The following is a 27,906-nucleotide window of genomic DNA, read 5'->3' as shown; positions in this document are numbered from 1 at the left end:
CACCACTCACCATCAGATCCATTTTGCTTCAGAAAAAGAGACACTTTACAATTACAAGAATAACAGCATGAAATCCAGCTGAGATAGGAAGACACTCTCATTGCAATGAATAGTGCATTCGGCGCCTCTGCAGCAATGTGAGGATCAAAAGACAAGCTTTAAAGAAATAGGGTCTCTTAACATTTAGTTATTCAGCTGCTCTGTCTGTATGTTTCACTTATTTAGGATGAACAGAAATCAATCCCAAAATGCTCAGGCCTTGCAGCAGTAGTTGAGAGTCTGGCATTGAAACATTATGGGATTTTTAATTAAAAAGGCATTAAGTACCATTTAAGGAATTACAGTTTATTAATAAAATCTCATGCTGAGCAAAAGTTTAGTGTATTCACAATAAATTTGTGTGGTAATCTTAAAAGCTATGGGTGATGTATTACATTCAGAAATGCATAACCCAAGGAAAGAAAGAGAACTTCTTCCTGGGGCAGCATCAAACGATATTGAAACCACAGACCATCATGAGAATTATTGTACGTTATTGTTTTTAATCAAAGCTGAACCTGTCAGGGACCATGATTCCCACACAGTCACATTCACCTAAAGCAGGCCATTTATAAAAAAAAAATTTAATTCTTTTTCTTTAATTAAATTCCTTTTACTTTGAAATTGTGCTTAAACTGAATAATAAGGTGCTATTTCAAAGACGACTACTCACTTTAGCTGGCACTGAGGTATAAATATTCACTTAGGGCCTGATTTCACTCCAGCAGCAAGAAGAGCCTGCTTCTCTACTCTCTTAAGCCTCAGGATTTGCTTTAGATCACCCCGTCTGTACCTAAGGGTAATGAACCAGCCTGACAACCTTGGACCAGGCAGTAATGGCTTAAATCAGTTTCTCCTGCAACGCTTCCCATGCTGGCAAGGAGGAGGCACTGGGGCTCATATGTCAATAATCTTTCATTAGCTTTTTGAGGTGACTTCACAGCTTCCAAACAACACAAAACAAGGGTCCACAGGCTTGCAAGTGCGTCATAATGTGTGTCATAGTGGCTGGTACTTTATTAATTAGTTAAATTAAAATTAGTTTTGTCCTAAATTGCAAGATATATAGAGGCTTGCAGGTGGTGAAAACAATATCAGAGCAAGGGAAGCTATCATTTTGGGTTGAATCAAAAATGAATCCAGCCCTGGACTGTGGCAGCAGTCAGCACCAGATGTTTGGGGAATAAAACAAGGAGAGAAGAGTGATCCCCTACTTGCTGCACTCCCCTGGCTTCTTGCAGTCAGCAGCCGAAGAATTTCCAGAACCAGAGGCTGGATCTTACATCTAATAGCTACTGATGGATCTGTCCTCCAGGAATACTTCCTTGGACTCACTTGTAGTTCTCATTACACAAATTAATATGTCAAGGGGATCTGCAACTTAATTACATATATATATATATATATTTTAATGGTTCCTTCTGTTTTAACTCTTCCCTGTGGTTCTCTTGTCATAAGAAACCATAAAGATTTACTTGTTGTTCACTACCTTCCTATCAGTTGTGGGTTCCAGAATGCTATCATGTCTCTCTCAAGAATGGTATGATATATACACCTCTTTTATATGATACACCTCTTTTCTCAGGTGAAGAACCCTAGCCTGTTAATCTATCCCCATACAGCAACAGTTTGTACCTTTGATCAGTCTAAGGACCTTGACTAGTGCTTCTATATCCTTTTAGAGATGGAGAAAACCTGAATTTCATGTAATATTCAAGATATAGTTGTACCAGTTATTTATCTCATGCCATAGTGATATTTGCTGGATTGTTTTCATTTTTTTCTTAATATTTGAATACTTTTTTGACCAGGTTTGAATACTGAGCTAATGTTTTCAGAGAACTGAAAATTACTCTGATAATGACTTCAATATCTCTTTCCTGAACAGGAATAGAGGGTACCACTGTGAATGTATATTTAGTTCTTTTTTCTATGTGCATTTCCTAGCATGTATTGACAAGTATTTTTCTGCAATTTTGCACCCAGTCATTAGTTTCACATGAGCCTCTTTTTTGAAACTCTTTGCAGTCAGTTATCCTGAATAACTCTATGTCATCAGAAAACTTTATCAGTACACTATTCATTTTGTTTGTAGGCACAAATTACAAAGAAATTGGTTGAATAGCAGCCTTTTATTGGGTGCCATACACCTACACTAAACATTCAACATTGAGTCTTTCAGCACTTTCCACACTTGTCTGCTCACATTTTACCCTTCTGGCTTTTCCTTTCAATTTTCTCCAAGTTTCTTCATTATTGGTAATTAATTCTTATGCAGTGTATTTTTTAAGCCTTTTTTGTTCCTATTGGGAGATTTGATTATGGCTGCACTACGGTCAGTGTGACTCTTGCACCATTACTTCTTGATGTGGGTCTGCTGCTAAATAAGAGTTGTTTTCCTTTTGTGGCTTCTCTGATTAATCTTTCCAAGCGGTGCCATGCCCCTGTGCATCATTTGCACAATGACACAGGGATAATTGCAGTTTTCCGATATTGTGTTTTCTGCCCTCACAGCTCTTGCAGTCTCTCTTCATATTTTGTTGTCATTTTCACCATGTTTTTCAGACAGCTAGTGATATATCCTTGTTATTATACTGTTCTTTTCCGTAGCTTTTTGCCCACTATCCTTTCATCCAGAAGATTATCCTCTTTTTCTACAGAACATTCAGTGCTTTCCAGCTGCTGTGCAACACTTGTATACTCTCATAGCAATAGTTAGAAAAAGAAAAAAAAACCCTTAAATCACAATAAAAAAGGCTTTCATGAAGGACATTCATATGATCAAGATGAACCAACACCATGATATGGATGATAGGGACAAGTAGGAAAACATTCAAATTTATTTAATATCCAAACAAATCATGGCAAAAAAGGAACCTAAATGCAAAAGTATTTGTTTGGGGCAATGTAAAGCATTCATGAGAGGGGAAAAAAAAGATGATGCAAAGTAATAAAAAATGTCACTTTTGCAGGAAGTGATTTACAGAAAAATTAAATTCTGGGCAAACTGGTACAGCGATGTTCAGCTTCCCAGCCGTCTGCTTAGAGGCTCTTGTCAGTCTTGTTTTCTGCCTGTAAAACTGCTCCAATAATAATTGCTGGCCAGCTCTGCCAAATACATATGTAATTGGCATCAATTAGATTCTGCACAGGTGCTTGTCAAAAACTACTGACAACTGTTTGCAGCAGCAAGAGCTTACTTCGTAGATTAACAGTTGTTATAAATTAAACATTCCTTTTCATTTTGGCCATACATTCCCCTAGTATACCTAAAAGTCAATCCAAATTACTTTTGTACATGTACTGTTTATTCCTGCCACTTTTGTTTTAATGGAAAATTGAAAGGTTTTCCATAACTGAAAAGTACATATGTAATTTAGATTTTGCATGGAGGGGGTGAGGAGGAAGGGAGAACATTTCAAAGATTTTTCTCTTCTTCATTTTATAAGAATATAATTAATTGCTCCTTCTCTTAATTTAATACTGTGACTAATCCTACTAAAAGGGATTATTTAGAACAAGCAGACAGTGTGAGATACATTTTTGTGTCTTCCAGCTGTCTTCAGAGAACAACACTGAAAGTATCAACAACTCTGAATTTTTTTAGAAGTCATTTTCAAAATGAATATTTTAGGTCAGTGATTCAATTTAAAACCTGTTAAATGGCAAAGAAATCTGTGTAACCAGAAATTATTTTTCTCTGTCAAATTTCCTTACTGAAGTTAAATCCCTTTAGAGACATTTGGAAAGTATTTAAGGATCACAGAATCTTTATCTCACAGACTCTTTTGTATATACTGTATATACACTTCAGATGTCACTTTATCTCTGTCAGTTCTAATAATAGGAACAATTGGAACATATATAGAAGGCATGATTCTATGTTAAATGTTATTCTTTTCATTAGGGTGATATCAAAAATAAAAAAGGGAGGAAAAATACTAATATACCAAAGAATTATATAAAAGAATTACTGAGTAAACTTCAAACAGTGTTTCCATTAAAACTTTTTTCTATTAAAAAAATAACTCCTTAATTACTTATATTGCAAAATTTTTGCCTTCTTTAATTTTCCCATATGTATAGTTGGCATTAGCAAATGAGGATACTGCCTTTATAAAAATCATTATAATTATGAAATTTAATTAACTTATTAAAGCCTTGATTTGGGAATTATATGCTTAATTTTAAGCATCTGAGTAGCTACACTGGTTTCAGTGGGTTTACTTATGCGTTTACAGAAAAGATAATTCTGAAAAGCTTGTCACAGGTACATAGAAGTGGAGACACCTGTACCTCAAATCAGCAGAACAAGTTTATAAAATACGGTCAAGTGGAGCAACGCTCTAAGCCTTTGCCCTCCTTTGCTTTTTTCCATCCTCAAGGTCCCCGTTCTGAGCTCAAATTCCTCCTCCCCTCTTCCCACTAACCGGGGTCTGGCTGGAGTTGGCTGGAGAGGAGTCAGCCCACGGCAGTACCGTGGTGGCTCAGTTGCCGGACTGAATCGCTGGGGTTCAGAGGGCACTGTCTTTCGGTCTTGCTCAGGCAGCTAGACAAGAGTCCAGGGTTATTAAAGCTTAATGCAGAACATACACTGATGGCGCTGGCTTTAAAATGTTGTGTGAGCTGGAGATGGATGAGAGAAGCAAGCACTGAAGAGATTGTGCCTGTCTCTGCACAGCGTGTTTCTGTCGTTTCTCAGGCAAAGCTCATAGAGAGGCTGAGCAGATATGATAGGATCCAGCTTTACAGGGATACATATGGTTTATTTGAGCACCAAATATGGGATTTAGGTAAGAAAGATTTAAACATCTGAGTAGATGTTTATGAAATTCATGACTCAGAAAGTCTGCTCTCCAGCACCACTTAATCTTGCTTGTACATTTTCCACTACACAGTCATTGTATATAAAGAAGAAATAATGCAAAGAGCAGGGTCCTTCCATCTGAGATGTGTTGCTACACACTAGGCACAGGAATAGGCTCCCTCCGCTCAATCTCCTTTTGGCTTTTTGGCTGCAGGTTCTAATGGCTGGTGGAGGTTTTGCTTACCCACCACAGCCATTTTTTGGGTGGCTGGGACATGTTCCTGAATATTGAAAATGTGGGCTTGAAACCCCTCAGGCTGAGAAAGGAACTGAATCTAGCTCTCTCACCTTCTGGATGAATGCTCTGAGTACCAGGCTACACTGAAAAAAAGAAAAGCAAAATCTCTTCTGGACATATTTAAAAAACACTAAGCTCAGATTCCCACACCAAAGAAGGCCATAGTGCTCTGGATCTTTAGTGAACAAATGTTCAAATATGCACTTAATTCAGATGCATGAACACCAAGATGCATCTGTTTAGACATTCCTCAGCTGTACTTAGTGTTTACTACAGATTAATTCCAGGCAAGGCCCTGCTCAGTTTTGCAGGAGCACTCAAAATGTCTTTTGGGGGCACCTTGCTCTCTCCTGGCACTGCACACACACCTGATCAGGCATCCGAGGCACTGGGCCAGACATCCACTTTAAGTGTCACAGCTCCATACCTATATACTCAAAGCAAGACCTTCTGAACTGGGATCATAACGTCTTATTCAGCAGGAGAATAATTTTGCTGTATTATAAAATGAAAATTCTGTGCTCAGTTCCCTCAAAGCCTGCTGGGTGACAGCATTATATGCAAAATCCTGCAAAAAAAGTCCTGTGGAAGCTGTTGAGCCGAGTGCTCATTTCAAAACCACGGCTGCGTTGCTTTGCATGCTGAGAGACCACAGCCATATATTAAAAAGTTGTGCAGTGACAAGCTGTTACCTCTTTCAATGACACGGAACAGCTGGTCAAGACCTTGTAACCAGGTAACATATTGTTAAGAACATGTAGCTAAGATTTAAAACAGATATATTGTCAACACAACAAGAGTAATAAGACCACTGATGGCCAATTGAGGTCTAAAATAAATAATTACATTTAAAAATGCTTAACAGGCTGCTGACTGCTAATGTGAAAATTAAACAAAACATAAGGCTATATTTGGAGTTTGCTCCAGTTCTATACTTCAGTAACCTGTAGCAACAGAGGTGACCATACGAGGCAGAGCTGGGTTTTTTGTGATGCACATTTTTCTAAGAAGAAAATCCTGAGTCAAGTTTTCTAACCTGGCTTCATCCTGGGATAACTATACATCATCCACTGGAAATAAAATTAGGATATTTTTGATAAATCAATTATAACTTGTATGAATATATTAATGCTAGGAACATGAAGCTCCTGATTTAAGTAAGTGAGATAAAAGTCAGCCTCTTTGCTGTTGGCGAGAACTGCACTAATACACAACACTGCCAGCTGACAAGCACAGTGAGAGAAACGGGGTGAATTACAGATAAAGCCTGCAAATCTCAGCCACAGGCTTCAACTGTCATCTTGGAGCTTCTCTGCATCTGTAAGAATTTGCCATAGCTTACTTAGGAATAACTGTATTATTTGCATTAAATAAAACAGTAACACTGATGAGCCCAAAGCTGGAATCAGGGCCTGCAGATGTCTCAAAAGAAGCAAAGGTACTCTGTGGGTCACCTCATCAGAAACAGAAAATCCCTCTGTGGATGGCATTAATCCTTTGTCTCTGAGCCCTCTTGAGATGGTCAGACTTTATTAGTATTTTGCACTTCTAACTTTCATTAGGGAGGAGAGTTGGCTCCTGCGAGAGGAGCTGTATTAACATTAAACAGCAATAGGATATAGGACACTCAATAGATTTTTTTAAAAAAAAAACACCAGGTGGCCTTTAAATTAAAATAGATAAAGAAAAATAAACATAGTTCATTTTCTGGCTCCAAAGCAGAATTAAATACTTGGCCAAATCTGACAGATATTGGTCTAACCTGGTCTTAAAAGCCTCATAATATCTGAGGTAAATAACCTTTGCTGCAAGTTAAGATGATTATTTCTTTTTCTTTCCTATGTAAAGGAAAGATCAGCTTTCTGTAAAAATCATTTATGTATTTGAGGACTATTATGCTTCCCTCAGCCTTTTCCTCTTTTTTTCTTGACTAACCAAACCCAGTTCCTTCAGCTTCCTCTCCTAATTCTTATTTTCTACATTTCATTTTTTTAACGTGTCTCCATTTTGTATGCAAGCTTGATCCCAAAACACAGATACCATATTCCAAGTAGGACTTCAAAAGTATCAAGCACAAGAGGATAACTAGTTTTTCTGTCTTCCATACAGCAGTTCTGTCACCATCTCTCAGAATGATATTGGCCTGTTTTTCTAACAGCATCACGATACTCATACATATTTGGCCTATGGTCCATCTTGCCTGATCTTATTTCTCATTTGGTTCATTTAAAGTTTCCTTCTCAAGAATGATACTTCCTTCTTGTTGGCTTTTGTATCTCATCTTGTTGATTTCAAACAATCTCTCCATCATTTGGATTTCAAATCCCATCTTCCAAAGGAATTGCAAGTCTTCTTATGTAGGAGCCATTCACAAATTGTTTAGCACACTCTCCAGCCTGCCATCAGAGTTATTCATTAAAATTTTGAATAGAAACAGATGTAAGGTGGATCCCAAGAGGATCCCACTTGAAATGCCTTCTGATTGGACAGTGAACCACTGATCCATTCTGAGAATGATTTTGCAATCTTATGTGTTGCCGTATTCTTAACTATATTTACTTCTTTTACTTACAATGACATGAGAATCAAGATATACCATGTCTGTTCCTGCTATCCTGCCCACAGGGATAGTACCTTGTTGGGGTATGTTGGCTATGTTGGCTGTTTCCCATTCCCTTATTATTCTGTAGGCTCTTACACATTTAAATTATTTATTCTAGTATCCTTGTAGAAATCTAAGGTAGGCTGGCTTCTTCTTGATGTCCTTTTTCTCCCTTTCAGAAACATGTATTATGTTTGCCTTTCTCCACTTTCTGGAGATCTTAATCTGCCAATTCAGAGACTGCATCAGCTATTCTTCAAGTAGTTTAAGATGAATTTCATGATTTCCTCACAGTTTGCATTACCTAACTTATCTAAGTATTGTTTAATCTCTTATTTCCTTTTTTTATTCTAAACTCCAGTCCCTGGTTAAAATTCTGCTAACTAGCTGATGACCATAATTAATTTTTCAGGAAGACCAAAGAAAAATGCACTGGCTATCTCCAGCTTTCTCTCTGGCATCCATTATTTGTTCTTCTTTTGAGGAATGGACTCATACTTCATTTGTTTTCCTCTTCCTTGTATGCATTTATAAACCTCTTCTTAGTGCTAATTCATGTCATACTATAGCCACCCTGATTTTGGTCCTTCACACTATCCCTTATAATTATTGCTAGCCATATGTCCCTATCTCTTCTTTTTATATGATTTCTTCTCAATTTCTATGGCATTAAAGAATTCCTTATGCTACTGTACAAGAGCTGAATTACACTCTGCTTTCCACTGGGATAGGTTATTTATTGTGCCTTTAATAGTGCTTCTTTTAGGGAATATCATATTCTATGCACATTGCTTTTTTGTTGGAAAAAGTTTTTTTTAAAAAAACTGTTAAAATGTATTCCCAAGTGATCCTTATGAGAAATGGAATTTAGGAGAGCTGGCAGTCAGTAATGATATACCTATATGACAAAACTCACTGCTACACAGAAATATCCAAGGCTGCACAGAAATAGTCTATGGGGCAAAGAAACCATATAACAATGGTGTTGCAATGTTACACTCATGTTTTTTGGCACAATAATGCAATATAACATTAATATGATACTGCTTCTGATACTAACACTTGGTTTCTTCTTGCTCGGAGTGTATCATTGAATTTTGCCATAAAGACACAACCTTATAGAGTAAGCAAACTCTCCTGAACTTTTTTTTGGGATTTTTGTCCCTAAGAGACTCTCCAACCTTGTAAACTTTAACAATAATTATATTATTTGTAATTATACAGACCACATTCACAGACAGTGTAAACTTGAAGACTAGACAGTTTTATCTCCTTTAGGTTCTTCTCGCTTTCTCTGTTAAATTACTACATAACTAAAAGATCAAGATTAAACTGAAGTTAATTTTCACATATTGGTATTAACACCAAGGAAAACCATCTGATGCTATTCACCATTTTTTACCACTAAGGTGAAGAGGCTGATCAGATATTTCAGTAATAAAAAATAATTTGACTGACTTGAGTATCTGACTCCTAACAAGAGAGAAAAATATGTCTTCAACTTTGCATTTGGAGGAAAGAAATTACTTATCCAGATTAATAGAAAAATCTTCTTCTTGTCTTTTACCTATTTCAGAGTCCAAGAACTCAACACACAAAAGATTTAATTAACATAGAACATGATGTTGCCAGGTAATAAAGAAAAACATGCTGACAACGGTACAGCTACGCTAAAAAATATAAGTGCTGCATTGTGATTTGAAGTAATTCCCTAGCCAGAGTGGAAATAAATGAATGCCAGTCCTCTTTCCATTATTGTTAGTGGCAAAAATACTGATTTCAATAATATAGGAATAGCTTCATCATGCTAACAATTACAAAGCCATCAATATACAGCAAAAGGGCTGGTTTCTGTTGTTTGGTGATATTTATGAAATCTCAAATAAGATTATGCTATAAATACACTGGGAAAGTGACTACAATTTCTTTCTAAATGCAGTGAAAACATAGTGGAATGAACGGCATACTCACAGGGCAAGTTTGTCTCCTTCAACAGAAAGTTAAGTGTTTGAGAGTAAGCCACTTTAAAATTTTGCTGATATATCATGTCTAGATTTGTTTCTTGTCAGTATAGGTTATTCCAGTCATGGAACTGGCAAAAATACTTCACTATATATGCATATTCTATAGGTGTTGAGTACAGAGAAATCATTAACTTAGGCCTGATGCTGCTATTCTGCCAAGATTTCGTACTACAGACCTGGCTTTAGGACTCCTATAGAAATTTTTTGCCTCCCTAGGCAATCTACTGAAGAATTAAAAAAACACATGCTTACTCAAACTATAGTACTATACGAATATATATAACAATTTAATATATTTTATAATTTATACCTTATCATTATTAAGATATAGTGTCTGAGTATAATGTATGAATATAAATTATAATTTTATAAATTATTGGAAGAAATGTGAAAATACCAGTATTTGCGTTGCTGACACACTTACAAATGATGATTCGTGTTTTCAAAATTGTTAAGCTGGTTAAAAAATAAAAAATATGTAATTAAATCAAGGAGAGGTCTTTTTGCCTTTCTTGAAGCTTTATAATACATCTGAACCATGTTTTTCAAGTTTTTTTCAGCAATAATAAGGAATCATGATCTTTGGTTCGTGACCTCCTATGGTTCCTGGATGATCTGTGATGGCTGTGGATGTAACAGAAACAACTTTGTAACTTGCAGCTATGTTATAGTCCCTTTTAATGCAAGGGCCACACTCCATAACCATCTGGTTTGACCTGTAAGTGCCTTCCTGCATCCTGCACCGCAGCCATACAAACAGCGCTTTCAGCTTTCTCTGGATTGGGAGATCTACAGTTCGTCTGCAGCAACCTCACCCCAGCTACCCTGCTTCTGTGTAGTCTATATTTCATAAGTCGCTCTGGGGCCCAGAGATGCCAGTGCCTAGAAAACTTTTGAGCAGTGCTTACGTATCCTCTTCAGCAAATCAGGCTTGTCTAGTGCTTCCTTACCCTGGATTTCTTGAGAATGTGAGATCACATTTGGGCACACACCCTGACATATTACTTCATCAGAGGAAGTGAAAACCTAATAATAAGGACCGTTAGCTATCGGTCACTTTTCTTAATTCCTGACTGAAAGGTTCTCGGTCAGTGTAGTTAAGCATGGCTCAGAGCTGTGTAGAATGATGTACGAGAGACAATAATGCACTCCTGAAATTCCATTGAATGTCAAATTATAAGACCTGGACCTGGACTTGAAAAGTAAAGTTCCCCAGGGCTTAAAGGAAGGTCACCTGAGACAGGGAGAAGAGGCTGTGTAAGGCTACTCACTAACTTCAAGAGATGTGAGATATTAACATTTCACTTTGATTTAACAAGGCTTAGAGTGTTTCACTCTCCTTAGTTTATGAGAAAAAGAAAATCAAGTTCACTGAGCAGTGTAGTTTGTTTCATTTCCAGTAGTGTCCTACTTTTAGTCAGTATAAGTTTAGTACCTGACTTGTAGAAGGTGGGTGAGTAATTTCAAGACTCCCAAAACAAGAGAACCCTCAAAATTTAAGAGGAACTAGCAAGGTGTAAAGCTACAGCCACACATTCAAAGTCTACTTTAAAAGTGGCAAAGACAGTTCCTCTATCATTAAGTTAGGCTGAAAAGGGCAAGTAAACAAAAAGAAAAAATCTTAAAAGACAAGGAAAGAAATCTGAGGTTGTTTGATGAACATTTTAAGTTGGCCGTTGAAATAAGCAGTTCTGCTTGCTTTGTCACTGGCTCCTTGTTCTTCTTCTGCATTATCCGCCTTCACTGTGCCGAAACAAGATCTCTGCAGTGAAGCGGTGGGTAACTGATTCAGCTAAAAGCAACATTTTTATTTTGCTGGGTTATTTTCCAAACAAATCAGTGTTGTGGTCCTCCTGCCTCATAAGCACAAAAATGACCAAGTTGGCCAACAGGAGCTGGAGTATAGGAGTGAAAACAAGTGTCTGGAAAGGTGCAAAAGGATAAGGGGATTTAATACTGAGCCGGAGATATGCTCCAGGCTAGCCCTTTCCGCAGTAGTTTCCATTATAAGAAATTCCCCAGGTGTTCTTAAGCAAATTTTATTACATCTTCCTCCTGTCAGAGCCAACATTTCAAACTTGTGCCATGTCATAAAGCACAAATAAGGCTCTCCTTTCCTTTTTTCCACATTGTAGTTTAGCAGTGCTTGCATGAGACTAAAGCTTAGCTCATATCCATGTGACTTACCCATTTTGCAGTTTTTCACTGTGAGTTTGCACTAATATAAATTTACTATGCTAATATGTATTTCCGTGATCTACACAGCCCAGAAGATTCTGTTGCTCACTGACAAAAAACCTACAAGGGGCTACAAAGGCAGCCTAAATGCTTTAGACCCTTTAAAGGTCTGGCCTATAGAAGCTGACAGTACACAAACTTACCGGCAATGGATAAGACAGCATCAAAGCACTCACTTCGATACGGCAGACACAAGCTGTGACATACCATTACTTCATGGCCTTCATTTCGCGCTGATTCCACCAACGGGAAACAGTAATCGCAACCCAGTTTATAGACTTGAGAATTGATGTGAAGGTATTTGCCATTTCCACAGCCTGAAGAAATAATGAGGAGGAGAAAGAAAGGTGGTCGTCTGGTGTCTGTGCAAAAGATAATGTGCTGCTGACATTAGCCATGATGTGAGCCCTTGACTGGCCTCAACAGTTTGAAGTTCTCTACCCATTTTAAAGAAGATATGATTGCGGTGGAATTCAGATTTTTTGCCATTATAGTTCGATGAGCACAGACTGCTCCTTTCTCTCTGCTGCCTGACAGGAGGTGTTCAAGTGGGATTGCTAGAGAGCATTTACCTTAGCCTTCCCACCACATACAGAATCAAAAACATTTATGGTAATGATGCTACTGCAATTCTACTTGTAATAGTCACAAAATGCTAAGTGAAAGCATCATGCAGTGGGAACACGGCGCTAAATTATTCCTGTGTATTGAAATGCTGATAGACAAACTAGCAGGCTAAGTAATTAAGTCACTATTAGACCAAACCATTAAATCCATTGTTTGCTGTTTAACTGCTGCTAATTGCTGTCACCATGACAACAGTGAAGTTCCTTTTTCTGGTATCTCCATGCAGCTTCCTTTTCATGGTGGTGTTTCGGACATGGAAATTTACACCTTCCCAATTTGAAATACTTCTTGTGTTGAAATAAAGGCACACATCTTTAGATTATAACTATTTTAATGTCAGTAGCAAAACAGATATTATCTAAAATTTTGATAATTTGTTTTCAGAATTATCTGGATCTTAACACAAAATCAGTGCCTTTTAAAGTTATCAGTTTAAAAATCCCCCTTTCTCACTTGCGTCATGAAAATCATCATTCAGATTAAGATCAGGGAGGCAAATGCATGGAACTAACATAATAGTGTTTACCTTGCGCAGATCTTAGTTCACATCCTGTTTATGGCTACGCTTACATCAAATATTAAGCTTGGGTCAGAGCCCAGATTTTATCCCTAATTTAATTATTTTTTTAAATTAAATTTATTCTGGAGCCTTCTAAATGTTTAACCCCTGTGTTTAGGTTACAGCCATCCCATAGTACCTATTCTGAAACCCCGTGTCGGTTCCTATGTTCAGTCCAGAGCCTCCCAGTCCTGTCGGTCTGTTATGCCATTTCAATACGAGATGAGTCTTGGCTGAGTTGCAGGCAGAAGTCTACTCCTAACTGCTTCTCTAAGATTAACTGCTGATCCTGTCTGTCAGGAATGGACGAAGATATCCAGAAATATCTGGAGATCTCATAGTCCTTTTCATGGCTATGAAACAGACTCCAGCATCAGCTGAGAAGAGGTGCTGTTAAGCAGTGCCAGTCATTAGCTAATATTAGACACTATTTACTGGGGAGAAAGAGAAGAACGAGGACTATCCTGGAGCTCTGATTGGAAGTGAAATCCAGGACTTCTTCTGCTTTTCACTTCTGGAGGGAAAGGCTCCACTGTGAGCCAACAACAAGTACTACAATCATTTCTACTAAACTGATGCCAGCACCTGCTCCCCAGGCGTGGAAGGACAGCGGAGAACTCTGCAGGTTGACTCTTCTACAGCTGGATGGCAGCACTGTTGGCAACTGTGTCTCACATGAAACTCAACTCCCATCATGGACACAACACCACCATGTCGGCAGCCTCCACGGGCCAAAGCCCAGGAGTCAAGCCTGATCTCTTATTAAAAGTCTGTGACATTGGTAAAAATTCAGTGTGGTGGCTCATGGTGTGCATTTGTTTGTTCACATTGAAAACACTGTGAAATCTGCCAAGATCTGGTATGAATATAGTGCCCAGCGTTTAGACTACGATAAAACGGAAAAAACATATGGTAAAGCTTGAAAGACACCCAACAAGATAATATGATTAGCCCAACTATCGGATATTCATTTTCTTTTTCATGAACATTGCTATCTGATACTTAAAGATAAAAAGTAAAAGGGAGGGAACTATATACGGGTGTTGCTGGAAAGGATTACAGATTGAAAAAGATGTAAAAAAGCTATTTAGAGGTCTAGGCTAGACATGTAGCAGCAACAACATAGCCACCTCAGATCTCATTTGGGCAAGCAGCATGACTTCCACTTGTGGGGTAGGTGCAGAATATGCAGGCCTCCCTACAAGAATTTACAAAATTTCAAACTTTCAGGAATTAAAAACTGTAACACATTACTCCCCAAAGCACTAAGGACAGTGTCATGATACTTGCTTCAACCTGGCCAAACACAATACCCACTGTAAGAGCTATACAAGACTTAAAATTCTGGAATTATCATGCCTACATACAAACATCAGTATCCACTAGTGACATCTTAAGAAAATTAAGTGGCAACATTTGCTACTGGGTACTGGGAAAAGTGACACTGTCTTCATATACCTATGAATGGTGAAGAAAATTTGAGGCAAATTTGATAGTCTGGCCATTTTGACTCACAGGTTGCAGAGAAGCTCCAAACTCTTCTGCCACAAGCATTGACTGACAGACAGAGAAGACAACTCTACCCTCTCATTAGCAATATGATAAACAACCTCACTCACCAATGTCAGCAATCAGACTGCCTGGTTCCTGTTCTGAAATGAACTGCTGCACCTTTGGCCATGCCTTGTAGCGTGTATCATTGAAGTAAGGAGCAATTTTCTCATATACACTGTGAACGTGGTCCCTCTCGAGTTGGCTTGCCTCTTTCTCCATCCCGACAAGGCTAGACTAACTCATCAAAATCAATGCAACTGTCCTAGAGAAAGTAAGAGGAGAAAAAGAAGTGCAGAAACTCGCGTTACCAAAATACATTTCTGTAACTTAGGCAATAAAGTATATTTAGAAAATAACATTTCCAAATGCTATGTTGCCATTAAGGAGAAACTGCTGAGGCTTTTAAAGAAAGAAAGATAACCTATTCTATGATTTTTTACAATGTGTAGTTTTCTTATATAAATTTGAAAGAGATTTTAGGACCTGCTACTCAGTGTTTATTAACTTGCTTATAATAATATACCTTTGAAATATGTTAACTTTTGCTTTATAGAGTCTTCTATCTTTTTTTCAGTCTCTCCTTAAAAAAGGTACATTCTAAGTTCTTTGTTTATAGATGCATCTTAAAAAACAGCAACTTAATATGATGATGAATAGTCTGAAACAAAACCCCTAAGAGGCATGATCTCTCCTTCTCTGCTTCATTCAGCGCTCTGGAAAATCCATGCTTAAGGACTTCCCATTGCATAGTTCGTTGACGCCATGTGTTGCTGTGCAGAAAAATCTTTCAAGCTTTCCAAGAATCATTTTTTGCAGCTGTTCTGGATTGGCGTGCTGCACTGATACTAGCAAAGCCCAGAGGAAAACCCCGCGATGCAGTGAATAGTATTCTGTCATTCTGATCACTGTTCAGTTCACCATGAAGCTTTGGAAAGCAAAGGATTCCAGCAGAACTGATGAAGCTGTAAAAATCAGGAACTTCCTTTAACATATGTTGCCCATGCCAGCATGTCTACTGATTTATGTGAAGAACTGGACCATCAAGAGAGGCGGCTCCTCCTCCACCCACATGCTGCCAACAATTCCATGCAGAAGAACTTCTCTAGGTCAAAAGTATTAATGAAGACACCCCACCCAAGATGTCTGCACTGTATCTTGGCCATTTTTCTGACCTGAAACAGTCCTTATCTGGGTCTTATTTTGAATCCTGTAAGCAGTTAAAGTCCTGTTGACTCAAAAGACTATTATTCTGGGATTTCCTAGGCAATTACATAAAAAAAAAAAAAAAAAAAAAAGCCGGAGCAGCCTAAGCCCAAATTCAGTCCTGCTGTAAGTAACAGCAAAACACTAACTATAGAGGGTTTTGTTTATGTTACCGGTAATCTCAGAAGCTGTGATAAGATTAAATCCTGTAGCCCCTGGTTTCTGCCATGTTTGGTATTCAGTCAGTGTTGCTGTGAAATGGGCCAGACCATTTCCTGGAATAAACTGCCTATGTCAAAGTGATAATGAGTACTGGAGTGGGGTGAAGAAATTCTGGGGAAGATCATTGTTGTACTCTTTACTATGTGTGTTGATGTCTATATCACATCTGCTTTAGAAACACAGGTAATAAATAGGTAATGACAATGACCGAGAATTGTCTTGATTTAGTCTTTCTTGCACAGCAACACGTATCTTTCTAGCTGCTGGTGAGATTTAAAGCCCTTGCCTTGCAAGCACTTACACAGGTGCTTAACTGTGTGTGTGCAAACAGTAGTACTGAATGTGATTTCAGCGGGGATATTCCCGGGCACAGAGTTCACCATGTGTGTTAGTGCATACAACACTGGGTCTCCAAGGAAGAAGGATTTTCTTATTGCTCTTCATAATAACCAAACTCTGCTGTAGGAGCTAGTTTTTAAAAAATGCCTTAAAAACAACCCAGGCTAAAATAGCTGAAGTGCTCTACTGGGGATCATTTCAAGAGGAAGCTGATGTACTATCAAATATACAGGGAAAGGCAGAAAGAGGGGAGCAAAAGAGAGGGAAATTGTTCTTTGGAAAAGCTGCAACATCATTTCAAAGCTTTGCTATTCCTTTGCTTGACAAGAGGAAATAATAACTGGTAAATTGATATAAGATCACAAGAGTGAAGAGAGCAAAACTGTTTCTGTTTAACTCCAGGCTTACAGTCAGTATAACTCACTCACTCAGGAGCAGGAATAGCCTAGAAGTTGCTACCTGCTTGAGACACTTAATTACTGGTGAAAGAAAGAAGGTCCATATGACATATCATTAGTAACAAAATGTACAGAGTAAGACACTCTTTCAACCTTAGGAAAAAAAGATTTCAGTGCAAAAAACCATCATGAGTTGTGTGTCCTCTGGAATAGGAGCAATAAAGATGTAACAGGGGCTATGATTAAAACCCAGCTAGAAGAAAGAAAGACATAGCATCTTTTGTTTTAAAATGGTTACTTGAAGAGTGGGGGCAATGGTCTGGTTTCTCTGAAATTTGAAAGTCCGACTCCACAGGGCACTCTTAAAATAAGTTAGCTTTTCATAGGGTTCTTATAGGAACGTAATCCTTTGTGGCGGAGGCAGGGAGAGATGCACCAGGCAGGTTGGTGCCCAGGAACCACAATTATGCTACAGACATTTCTGACTAGAGGAGTTCAATGAATGTCCGTCTCATATGCTTATCAAGCCATAAAACACAAAAAAATCCTTGCCACCACTCCATTTAATACATTTAGTACAATAGATTGAAAACTATCTAAAATACAGTATACCAAAGGAAGAGAAGGCAAAAATAAATGAGGGCATTGCTACTAAGTTCATTAAGCAAAATTGTTCAGATAATCCTAGGAAGCTAGTTACGACCCACATTACAGAAACAAGCAAACCGAAACCAAAATGCAAACAGAGATGCCCACCAATCTGGCCTGGAGGAAAATTCCTTTCTGGGGACTGGCTCAGGTTCAAGCATGTGATTTATACATGCCAATGTGAACCTGAAAGATTTTCCAGTTTCTGTAAGATCCCCAAAATCCTTTGCCTGGTCACAGAGAAAGCCAAAAAGAACTTCAGAAAAAAGCTGTACATCAGGAAGGCAAAACATTTTTCTGCCTAGCACAAAATCAGATACTTAGTGGTGCAAATCTTGAACATTTGCATTTTACTTTGGTATTGAAGCCTTACTCATAAGCAGGGCTTTTGGGAATGTAAATATTTTTTTTCAAGCACACTCGCACATTATGCAAACTAAAAAAAAATTTATTCACCAGGAGCTGGTAAGAAAGCAAAATGAAGAGGTGCAGAGCAGCAGTACAGCCTGACTGTCTGTCATATACTCCTTAGCTAAATTTGACACCACTTGATTGAAAGCAAAATTAAATTTGAGTTTAAATTTCATTATAAACTTCTGAGTTCATAACTGATTATTAACTTCCTAAATACTGTGAAGCCTCTGACTGTTCTTGTGTAATGCAAGTTCCCCGTGCCAGCTGCACGGCTGTACCTTGCACCACTCCTGCATGGGGTTACGATGGGCAACTGGTGGTGGGGGGTGACCCCTGCATCCTGAGCAGAACGTCAGCCCTTGCATGTGGCAGCTTCTGCTGGGCTAAGCCTTCCTTAAATTTATTTTTGAACTCAAAAACATCATTTGGGAAGGGAAGAGGTTTCCTAACCCTACGTAACTCCACGCTGTTGGTTGTGCCCCATGATAATCAATTTAACTCAGCTGCTCTGTGGTTTAACCTACTAGACTACAATAAACTGAATTAGTAAGAAGTTTCTTTTTGACAGGGAAAGTCTTCTAGAAAAGGGCACATCATCAGAGAGCTCCCAAATGCAATGAGTAATTCCTAATTTTATAAAATTAATTTATTAATTCTCATCAGCCTATTAATTCTCATTGCCCCTTAAACGCACCCCCATAAGGGACTGCTTGCAGCCCGGGGAGAACATTTTTGGGGCTGTGCAGCGGCTCTCGGGCGAGTTCCCACGCTCCAGCCGGGCTGTGCTCAGAGAGCCCTGCTAAGGGCCGCGTGGCCCCTTGAGCACAACACCGCACACCCGGGCCCCAGGGCAGTCGCACGAGTGAAGAGCTGTCGGGACCAAGGAAGGAATGAAGCTGGCTCATGGACACGTCCCAGGACCAGATGTCACCATGGCAAGATTCCTCCTGCCGCCAGCTGGAGAGGGCAATCGCAGCTCTTTTGCGAACTAGAGCTCTTCAGAAACGTGATTTACTCAAATCCTGCAGAAATTAATGTCAGCAAATGATATAAAACCTGGCCTAACATAGCTGAAAAACCAAACCAACAGCTCCATGAGCAAGCTACTTCTAAAATCTATGAAAAAGATGGCCGTTATTTCCTTCCCTCAGTTAAATGACTACTTTCGTGACAATATTTTTCCAAAGCTTGTTTAATTCTTCCCCGTCTGTGTCATCTGTACCATCATCATTTCTTCTTATACATAAATGTTAAAAAAAAATAAAAATGATCATGTTCTTATGAGGATGGTTGTGATTAAAAAAAGCAAAACATCTGAGTCCCATCTTCCCATCTCTACTTCACAGTCCTTTGACCGCTCACTGACACCACACCAACATACTGTACTTCACTGAACAGCAGGGCTTCTCGTTCCCATCCCTCTGTTTGTGTGCATCTGTTATGTTAGCGCTGCAACAGCGTCAAAATAGCTTCTCTGTAAAGCACCTAATCTGTGCCTGAAACTATGCAAATAATCCGGCTGGGCATCAGTAGTGTCCCTTGATCCATTACGGAAAGGGGCTTCAACAAGTCTTTTCTTCCACCGCTGTCTCAGGCTGGTTGCAGTCACAACTGGCACACTGTCACTCAAAGGAACAGTCCCTACCCCTGACAAGCAGGTGAGAAAAGAACAAGAGAGGTAAAACTGTGGAACTGGCCTTAGAGTCTTTCCATGACAGTTCCCATGAGATGTCATGGGGAAGGACTGATTAACGCAAGGGGAAATGCAATCTGGGGCACAGAGGGGCTAGGAGAAAATAAGAAGTGAAAGAAGGTACATGGGAAGAAAATGTTAAAAGGGAACTTTATAAATAATAAAAAGGGAAAATGAAGGGCAAGGAAGGGAATGAAAAGGAGGAGAAAAAATATGGAGAAAAAGGGATGGGATAAAAAAGCAAAGACATATAAAGAAACTCCAGGTTAGTATTTTAGTTTTCCATGCTGCTTTTTTTTCCCAGATACCATCATTCTCTGGCACAGCATCATAATTTGACAGTCAGTCAACCACTTGGGGGCTCATCAAATGCTGTATTAGTATTATCATAGCATGGTGAAATTGTCCTTCCTGCACATCCCCAATTCCTGCAGCACATCCTACTGGCCCTATCCTCACTATTTTATAGCAGCTGAATGGCAGGAGAAGTGCATCCTTCAGTTTTCTAATGACACGGGCAGCTGCAGCACAAGGAGGTGTGTATGTGCCTTTCTGAATTCGCTTTGCATTGCAAGGTGCTGCTGGGGAGGTGGTCATGTGGAAAAGAGAAGGGGAAGGAAAAACTAGAAGGTGAGGACGGGATTTGCCAGTGCTTACTCAGAAAAAGCCCAAACTTTGGAAAACCCAACACAGGGACAATCTCACCTAATCCAGAAAATTAACCCTGAAGGGTAGGCTCATGAATTCCCAGATAACCAATAGTGCTCCCAGAGCTGCAGAAGCACGCAGGGAAAGAAGCCTACCTGAAGAAGCCCAGCATATTTTGAAGAAAAAATAGGGGTAAAGCTAACTCTGGAGAGGCAGTGGTGACACTTCCAGGGTATCCTCATAGAAGGCAGGAGTGTGGAGACTGATCCACAGCCGTGGGTCTGGAGTGGAACCCAGAAGTGGGGGCTGATGCAACTGGAAAACTTTGCGGCCCTTTAGCCTAAAGAAGGCACCAAATCCTGGAGACTTGAGGTACACACAGAGGCCCTCTGACACATTTAAGATTTGAACTTTAGTTCTGACATAAAAAATATATTTTCCTGTACTACAGTAATAGAGGTGAGCATTGCTTACGAAACTTGAGACACTGGATACTTGACTGTTAAAATAAATACCAACCCATCTTTGTCTTAAGTATTAGTGTTACAGTCCTGTTCTCCCTTGCTTCTGCAGTGGCTGGGTTACCCTGACCTATTAGCGATTACTGGTTATAAGATTACTCCCTATCTGTTCTTAGTGCCTTTATAGAAATACAGAAAGATCCCTTCCATCTTGCTAGCTTGGATGGCATTGAAACTGTGATGATCTCAATCCTTTGGGGATGTAGCATTGCTACACATTTTTTCCAAGGAAGCCATTGCAAGTGTCTAAGTAAATGTAATATATGGAAGGAACAACAGCCTTCTCATTGCAAACTAGGAAATAGGCAAATTTAGAGCCTTAAAAATAACAGAAGCAGCCCCTCCACCAAACCCTAAGGCAGAGCAAAAATAAACTTCATACTCCTAGAGCTGAAAAAATCACCGGTGGGAATGGGGATGTCACCTCTAGAAGCAGTGTTGCTGTGCCTGTTATAATATACTCTCCCTAGCTGGAGCTGTGACAAAAATTTCATGGCTTGCCCAATTCATCTGACATCCGAAGCGAATTTTTACAAACACAGGTTGGCAACAGCTATAAGTAATAAACCAAGCTTACATCATCATACCTCGCTCTTCCTGACACAGAGATGTCGCTGTAAGGGGGCCTTACACAACTGAACTTCACCTGGCAACACATCTTTGCATTTCTGAGAATACCAGTGCTGTTCCAGGTTGTGTGTCACCGTGACTAGGGACAGAAGAAAATTCCCCAAAAGAAGAACCAGCCTGCAAAGGAATGCCCACGCCGATGCAACGTCTCCTTCGAGCGTGGCAGGGTAGGGATGTGTCTTCCACCAGTTAGTCCAGTGCCATGCCCTGGTGCTGCAGCACAGCCTGCAGTAGGTGCCTACTATTAATGGCAAGGAAGTGAGCACAGACATGTTATGATCCGATTATGCTGGTTTCTAGTGGTGTTACTTAATAGCAGCATGGCAGACAACGCGCAAGCATCAAAACAAGACAACTAGTGCAGAGCCTTGGGGACACCACTGTCCAGCTGAATCAGTCCCCAAAATGCACCTCCATCAAAACAGGCTGGTGGTTGGACTTACAGCATTTTGTGAAACCACTGACAAGAATCAGCTTCTTTGTCATACAAAAACCCATGAGCTTAAATTAAACTCTGCATGCTGGTATATCACCCTCTAATAAGTCAAGCTCCAGCTGTTTGAGACACTGACAAATTTGCTTGTAAGAAGTGCACTCCTCTCATAGTTTATGAAATAACCTGTTAAAACTATCATCTCTTTCCATATCACAGCACTGAGATAGTCTCTCAGTAAGAGCTACATAGGAAAACACAGGCAAAATATCACGATATAGCTTACTTATGGTACCAAGTGTATATGCAAATCCATAATAATCAAACTTGGTGATTTTTTCCCTATCTAAGAATAAGACATGCCCGAGAGAGTGAAATAGTAATTGGATTATGCTGGATTGAACGTTCTAGTGCTACTTAGGCCATTATAAAATTGACATGATTATAAAAATGGAAAGCATAAAATCGAAACTATTAAGCTCAAGTTCTTATGCATTTAGTACTTCCCTCTCCCTGCTCCAGAGACCTTTAAAAATATATTCTGCAAGCTGTATTATGGCCAAATCCTTCCCCTTATCCCATCAAGCCTGAGGTACTAAGATGGGACTGTACTGCTGGGAACAAAGGAAAGGAAAGCTATCCAGTATTGTGCTTAAGGTTTTATGCATACAATTTCCATTAATTGTGCTAATATTTCTTCACCTTTAAAGAACTGCAACATATTCAGAAAGAACAGTCTATAAGAAGTCAATAACCAATGAACCACATTTACATTTTCAGTGTTTTACTTCAAGAGTTATTTAAGGGGAAGAAAATAATAAGAAGAGCCTCTGGCCACTGAAGACTGAATCATTTTATAGATGTAGATGTAGTTAGTCAGCTGAACAAAACAGTACATGACACCATTTTACAGTTCAGGGACTGATGGGGACAGAGGCATCCTGTGAAATAATTTTCAATATAAAACATTCTGTTGAAAAGCAAAGAAACAAAAAAACAAATTATGAACAAAGACAAATAACCACAGAGTCAAGAAATGACATATGTTGATCATTGCTCAGTGAGATAACTGTTGCAATCTGAATGCCTAAAAGATTTTCAATCTATGGCATTTTCAGAGAAAAATGTGTTTTCAACACTTTTTCCCCCCAAAACTCAGATAATTTCCTGATTGCAAACCAGTAGCCAGTTTTGCAATTTGTAGCATACAAACAAAAGAGATCAAACCACAGAACATACAGTTATAATACTTCACTGAAAGTACCAATCATTAGATATTTTTCTGTACCACAGCATCAGGCATGCCACCACAGTATAAGCAAGTCTGTTCAAAGTAGCCATTTGTGTGCTTGGAAACATACCAGTTTGCACCACCCTAATCCCCATACCTTGCAATTTGGGTTAGAAGACATGGAATGTTGTTATTCTGTTCTTTTCCATCCTCATAGACCCTACAGTTAGAGTAAGGATCATGAGTAAAGACAGATTTTACAAAAGGGTCTGAAAAGAGGTACAGATAAGTTTGCTGAGATTTTACCTAATAGAGAATCCAACACAGGCACATCTTCCATACAGAATTTCTTTTTTTCCTCTGGATCACTGAAGTTTCACATCTCAATACTTTTCCTGTTACTTAGGATTTAAGGATACAGTATTGTGAAGGAGTGGGACCAGTAGCCTGTCCAGGTCATTAGAAATCTCTGTGAAACATGTTTGCCTCTGTGCACTCCCTGGCCCACGAGATGGAGCAGGGTGGGCAATGCAGCTAGACTTCTCAGCTTCCTTACTGACACAGTGTTTTTTGCCTTTGTTTCCCCTTTCTCCTCTCCAGCTTAGGCTCAAAGCAGCCATAAAAGAGAAGTGTTAAAACACTAGTTCACATGGGAATAGCTCAAGCATCTTCACTAAACTAGCGGACAATGAACTAAAGCAGGAAAACATTGCTCGTTGCTTGTATTAGTGACTTTCTCTTCTGCGCCTCCCTATGCACAAAATTAGGGTCTTAACTTGTTGAAACAATTACATTCTTGCTCTACTGCTATAAATGAGCACTGCCATCTGTGCCCGTTAATTCCTTTCTTGTACACGTCCTGCATCTCATCACAAATCTGTGTTTTTCAGACAGAAGCAATCTATACTGACACAGGTCATCTTCAGTCTAATGCACGTCATCTGATCCCTGTTTATTTAATAAAGAGCTTGTATTTGGGAACCACTGACAGTAATTCAATAGTGAAGGAATATGGATTTAAGTATTGCAGATTTACTCGAAGTGGAGCGAAAACCCCTCTGATTCATACTTAAATGATTATGCAGAGTCCTGATGATTGGGCTGGGGAGGAAGGCCTGCAGTCCACAGATCCCCTGCTTGGCCAAGCTTTGCCTGTGGGACATTTGCCATGGAGGGGAAATGGGAGCTCCTTGCCTCATATTCTCTCCTGAGAACAAAAACTAAAATAGATTTGTTTTCATTAAAATTTGTATTACTTGCATCGTAACTAGGGCATCTGAATAACATTAGATTAAGTTGCACAATTTTAGTCACACTGGGCACTGTATTTAATTTTGTCATAACAGCTGCAGTTTTGGCATCATAATAGTTAATTTCTTTTAGCTTTTGATTTAACGTAATTTTAACAAGCTTCCCCTTTTGGCACCTCTATTTCTACCTTATTTTCACTGCATAACTTGAAAAAACATGGAGAAAATTAAACATCAAAGCAGGTATGGAAGTGTCATCAAGTTACATTAGTTTAGACTGCTATTAAAATATCACTTTCATTTAGAAATGTCACAGCTGCCCAGCTTGGAAGAGCCATTCTAAAACGCCAGAAGCATCTCTCCCTATTCATGGTTCTTCTAAACTACCGCGCTTGCAGCAGACAACCCAGTCAGAAAAGGTAGCTGAGAAGGATGAAATGGCAGAATGGCTACCTGGCAAGCACATGAGGGAGAACGAAAAGAAAACTGTATGCATAAACAGAAAACAAGATCAACAGAGAAAAGTCTGGGAGAGATGGGTAATCTAATCCATCTGAGGCCACAAAAGAGAAAGCTATCCAACACATTAGGGGGCAAAAAACCCACCTAGGAACATTACTGCTAAAATTTCAATGCTATTGAAATCCCAAAGAGGACCCAGGTGTGATTCTGAAGGTGGTCTGGGGAGATCTGCATAGCAGCACAGTCGTTGCATGCACATACACATGCCACAGCAAGCAGGGCTAGCGAGCAGGCGACTGACCCTCTGCCTACAGTTCTGCCACCTTTACTCGAACGAATAAACAAGGTTCCCGTTGGCTCATTTCTCCAGACTGTTGAGGACCCTCTGAATGGTGGCACAACCATCAGACCGGGCTAGACAGACATGTATCTCAACTCAAAGTTCCCCCCCAGAGAAGGCTGAAATACGAGATCTGATCAAGGCTACAACCAATCTCAGCTATTGTAACATTGCTGCTTCCCACGGTCAGTACAATGGGCTAATGCTGAGAGCACTGCTCAGGCCTTGTGATCCCTTTAGCCCACAGAATACTCCATCCCCATCAGCAAGCACAGAGAAAAGGGAGTGCAGAGGGAGAAAATGTTGTATACTCCTGTGGAAGCTGAGCTACCATGCGGCAAGAATGCAAGAATCATGAGTCCAGCAGAGAGCAGGCAATGAACTGATACCAAATGCCAGGGACTTGAGCTAGAAACCACATGGATGCACACTTCTCCAGAGATGGTTTTTGTTTTTAATTTTAATTTAAAATGCAAACATTCCCCATACACCTTGGCCATGAACCCCAGCTTTGCTTCTTTGTAGCTGAGCACCTGGACCACTAGGTTAGAGTCATGGTTTCACTTGTCTGACCATCATCCACCCCCTGATTCTTATCTCCCAAACAGCAAATAAAGAGTTCCGTCTACGCTGCTAAAAAAGAAAAAGAGGAAGGCAAACAGTAACCTCAGTTACCGGACTCCTGATAATTCAGACTGCTTTGCTGTTAGATCACTCCCTGTCTCTTCTTTGGACATCTCAAACTAGCTTTCTCCATGACAAAATCCAAGGTGCGGTTGGGGGATAGCTGCTCCAGAAACCACTCCCAACAGGCTGCATGCACAAGACCCCACCAAGTTTCGTTCCTTTCACCACACCTTTCATCCACTATTCCAGCAGGCTTTGCAACCTCACATCTATCCAGCTGCCCTTACACCATACTCCAGGGCATGCAACACATACCTCCTGCATCATGCTACATAAACGCCATTCTGGAGAGCTGCAGCACATCCTTCACATTACTACAGACATGCTGGACTGAAAAAAACAAATAGAAGTAACAATCGTGGCTTATAGTCACAGAAACATCACCTGGGATACAGAAAATAGCTAAAGCCCTACGCTGTGTAGTGCTAGCCCTAAGAAGTATGGACACAAACTGGTCTGTGCCACTTGGCCTATGGGTCAGGAACTACTGCCTTGACCTGTTCTCTTTAATAGTCTAGATATAACTTTCAGGTACATCCATGCTGTGTAACTGTTAGCTCACTCCCTGGCTCTGAGTTTCAGTGCTCTACCTGGTTTTCTCTAAGTCTCACCTGCTATAAAGAGGTGGCAGGGATACAAACCAGTCAGTGCTGGAACCAGGGCCAGGGATCAGTCCCGTACCTTTTATTTAGCACTACAGACACAGCCAAGACTTCAAAAGGCACAGTGTTTCCACCCAGGATATCCTATTATCTTGTCATTAGAACAGCTCTAGAGCAGACATGCTGAGCAGAGCCTGGAGGCCAGAGCCATCATCTCTTTGAAGAAGTGCTCTGAAAAGTAATTGCTCTGCTTAAATCCAGCAGACATTTCATTCTGCTGTGCAGTCTCCTCAGAAGGAGGATCTTTAGTGTGGATCCCAGGGAGATGGAGACACCTCACATTCCCTTCTGGCTCCAAGTGCTTTCAGTTGGGAGTCAAACAACAAATTTAAGCAGATCACCCTTGGAGGTGGTGACTGGAGAGCATATTAAGCGATGCAATATTAACACGGAAGGAGTCCTGTTTTCCCCGCACAGTCGGTGAAAAAACAGAGGCACTGAAATTAGAAAGAAGGTATTGCCATATGAAGGTCTCAAGAGGAATCCACTTTTCCCCATTGACACTGTAATAAATTTGCAGTTCTGCTGAGTAGACTGACCCATTCTCTTCTTCCTTTTTCTCCCTTACCTCACAGCAAGCAACATGAAATTTTGGTGTAGCAGTGCCCCAGTTAGGCAGGAAGGATTTCAGCACAAGCAGCTAAAGCCCTCTGAAATAAGTAAATGCAACTCCATTGAAGTTGGCAGGAGTTTTCATAACGAATTCCAGTTATAGCCTCCTCTAACTGTTTTTACAATCCTCCTCTCATAAAATTTCCAGGAGCAGTATATACAACCAGTCATATTCCCACAAGATAGCCACAATATCCAAGTAGAGCTTCAAATATTTCTAAATTTGGTTTCGCAGTAGATTTAATACAATTTATACTTGAGGGAAGAATAGGACAGAAAAGGTACAAGACAGTACAAAATAACATACAGCCTCACAGAAAGGATCATGAGAATTTGAACTGCAGTATTGAAAAGTCTGAGGCAGAATTTACTAACTAACCACTGGCTATAAGACTTCCTCTCTTGCAGCTGCTTTCAATAATAAAGTCTCAATGCCTATTGTTTTGTTCCTTACGTACAAAAAATTCCAATTAAGTTGAATACAAAGCTGCCAGATTTCTGGCTAGAATTAGTTTTGACAGCTACAGGAGTTGCAAAGGCCCCAACCTTGCAGGCCTCCAGAATTTAACATATCTGCAGCTAGCAGTTTGCATAGGTCCAAGGTTCTTCTTGCTGGAATGAAAACAGACAAAGTGGATCATTATTTTGCAACACCTTTCAGCTTAAAAAAAAAAAAAATCCCTTAGAAATCCAAAGAGTGGGAGCTCTTGTCTGTTAGCTCATAAAACACAAAGAACAGAACTGTAGTCTGCTGGCTATTTCTTT

At 39.7% G+C, this 27,906-nt stretch overlaps 1 protein-coding gene across 4 annotated transcripts in view; it reads right to left on the bottom strand.

The window, feature by feature from the left end:
* Positions 1-27,906, bottom strand: part of LOC112982149 (probable tRNA methyltransferase 9B) — a 46,554-nt gene that overhangs the window by 2,767 nt on the left and 15,881 nt on the right. For 3 of the 4 annotated variants that reach the window (XM_064504932.1, XM_064504931.1, XM_026098308.2), the window contains 2 exons: positions 14,814-15,010; positions 12,152-12,325 (listed from right to left, as the gene is read on the bottom strand). In XM_064504932.1, coding sequence (XP_064361002.1) covers positions 12,152-12,325; positions 14,814-14,967 — 328 coding nt within the window. In that variant the 5' untranslated portion in view covers positions 14,968-15,010. The remainder of the gene's footprint in view (positions 1-12,151; positions 12,326-14,813; positions 15,011-27,906) is intronic. The other variant, XM_064504933.1, reaches the window with a different exon arrangement.

Source organism: Dromaius novaehollandiae, chromosome 1 (assembly GCF_036370855.1).
Source record: "Dromaius novaehollandiae isolate bDroNov1 chromosome 1, bDroNov1.hap1, whole genome shotgun sequence".
Taxonomy (NCBI): Eukaryota; Metazoa; Chordata; class Aves; order Casuariiformes; family Dromaiidae; genus Dromaius; species Dromaius novaehollandiae.
This window is presented reverse-complemented; position numbering and strand designations above follow the sequence as displayed.